This window comes from Cicer arietinum, chromosome 8, assembly GCF_000331145.2.
Source record: "Cicer arietinum cultivar CDC Frontier isolate Library 1 chromosome 8, Cicar.CDCFrontier_v2.0, whole genome shotgun sequence".
Classification (NCBI taxonomy): Eukaryota; Viridiplantae; Streptophyta; class Magnoliopsida; order Fabales; family Fabaceae; genus Cicer; species Cicer arietinum.
Window position 1 is genome coordinate 15170082 of NC_021167.2, and position 2548 is coordinate 15172629.

Genomic DNA, 2548 nt, shown 5'->3' on the forward strand with positions numbered 1-2548 from the left:
TTTAATTGAATGTGCAATGGCTTTATTTATCCAAAAATTTCTTTTGATATGTGCGTTGACGTTTCTATTCGAACACAATGTTCTTGGAAGATCTGTGAGTATTACTAATAGATTGGAAACCGGTAAGGACTTAACCGTTCACTGCAAATCTGCTGATGATGATCTTGGAGTTCGTGTTCTTAAGTTTGATGAATACTTTCATTGGTTTTTTGAAAATAGTTTTATTGGTAGAACACAATTCTATTGTTCCTTTAAGTGGGACGGTGGTGAATTGAAATGGTATGACGTATTCATTCAAGGTAGAGATCGTTGTGAAAGTTGCAGGTGGTTTATATCGCAAGATAAACCATGTATTCTACGTAAACGGGGTTTAGTTTGCTATCAGTGGAATAAGTAATTGATAATGTGTTACACATTTGTTTATCTTCATAAATAAGAGGAATACTTCTCAATTTTAAAAACACATGTTTCTCTCCCTATTATATTTTTTCTTCTAAACCGTTTACCTTTTCATCTTCTTAAATTTCAATTTACATTGCTTTTAAACATATATTAAATATTTATTTCATTCTCTAAGAAAAATAGCGTGACACCTTAAACTCCAAAATGACATATATAATAATTTATATTATATTTTTTGAATTACATACGCAGCGGATAAAGAAAATATGTTTCCAAGAAAATAAAAACTTTTATAAATAATTTAGGATATCACATTGCTCAAAAATTAAAAGGAACACTTTTAACTTTGTTTTTCCTATTAAATAGTGTAATCTCAATAAACTTGTTTTTTAAGTATAATTACTTAATTTATTTCCAAAAACTTACTAGTACTAAGTTTTTCTAATAAAAAGTCATTTGTAATTACATAACTAAAACATAAATTACAACTCTAAATTTCCGGCATCACCTATTAGAGCAGGGTTTCTTCCAAATTTGAACTTCAAGACTCATTAACCTGTAATAACTCCGATTTGACAAACGCAAGGCCAAGCCAATCAAACACAAATAAAGAAGGAGGTGAGTTTTGAAATCATGTTAATAGTATAATATAAGTAAGCAGAACACGCAAACAATCATAATACACTGTATCATAACACAAACATTCTTCAAGGAAAAACATCACATTATAAAGTTAAAACCACTCACGTAAAATCAATGCATTTCACTATAACATCAAATAATCTAAGAGAAATTATTATCACACACGATACCTATTAATCACAACAAAACATTCACAAGTAAATGCAATGCAATACAACGCATGAGCTTATATTCTACTTCACAATGTGGTACCATTCTAACTGTGGAGTACTTGGTTAAGAGGCTTGATACTATGCCACCATCTCGATGGACAGACAATTCAAATTGGCCCTGTCCTCATAGATCCCCTCAACTCAACCTGAGACACATATATGCGACAGTCGACGTAAACGTGTGTTGCATGGTAGCTCCCGACATTTGGAGTGCTACCTCCAAGTCACCTAGGAGTTCTCTACTCGAATACTTCCATGGTCTAACAATCTTTCCTTAAGGCTCAACAACAAACTGCCACGATTAGGCTCATTTAGTTATAATTCCCCGGAATTACTAGGCTTGTCAGGCCCTACCTATATGATGACAAAATAGTCTTAACTTGAAAAATTCTCAATATTTATTTTCTCCCCTCATTAGCTTAGACTACTTTATTAAGTGCGTTTGGGTCGTTTAACTAACATTTATGTCATTTTTGTCATCCATCAGCTTATTCGAATCCATGATGGTTCTCAATCAATCTTGTGCATCCAATAAGTGTGTTTTTGTTCACGGGTTAACATTTAGGTCATTTATGTCATCTATTGGCTAATTCTAATCCATTTTGGTTCTAAACCAATCTTTTGTATCAAGTAAGTGTGTTTGTGACATTGGATTAATATTTAGGTCATTTTCGTCATCCTTTGGCTTATTCTAATCCATTTTGGTTATTTATCCATCTTATGCATCCAATAAGTGCAGTTGTGTCGTTGGATTAACAAATAGGTTTTTCTCATCATCCCCTATCTTATATAAATCTATTTCGATTCTTAACCAATCTCGTGTATCCAATAAGTGTGTTTGTGTCACTAGATTTAAGATTTGGTCATTTTCATCCTCCCTCGGCTTACTCTAATCCATTTTTGTTATTAGTCGTAGTTCGTCCAATAAGTGTGTTTGTATCCTTGGAAAATCAACTAGGTCATTTTCATCGTACATCGGCTTATTCTAATCCATTTTGATACTTAGCCATACTTGTGCATCCAATAACTGCGTTCGTGTCCTTGGATTACCAATTTGGTCTTTTTCATCATCGTTCGGCTTATTCTAATCCACTTTGGTTCTTAATAAATCTTTATTCTCCAATAACTGCATTGGTATCATGGAATATTATTTCGGTAATTTTCATCATCCTTTGGTTTATTCTACTCCATTTAGGTTCTTAACCAATCTTGTGCATCCAATAAGTGTGTTTGTGTCACTAGATTAAAGATTAGGTCAATTTAAGTGCATTTTTTTCCCTTGGATTAACATT

General features: G+C 32.5%; 1 protein-coding gene across 1 annotated transcript; it reads left to right on the top strand.

Annotated features, from left to right (window-relative positions):
* The first annotated feature begins 16 nt into the window (after window positions 1-16).
* Window positions 17-397, top strand: LOC140919072 (S-protein homolog 3-like). The gene has a single exon (XM_073364587.1). It carries the CDS (start codon window positions 17-19, stop codon window positions 395-397), a length of 381 nt encoding a protein of 126 aa, XP_073220688.1.
* Window positions 398-2548: the final 2151 nt, after the last annotated feature.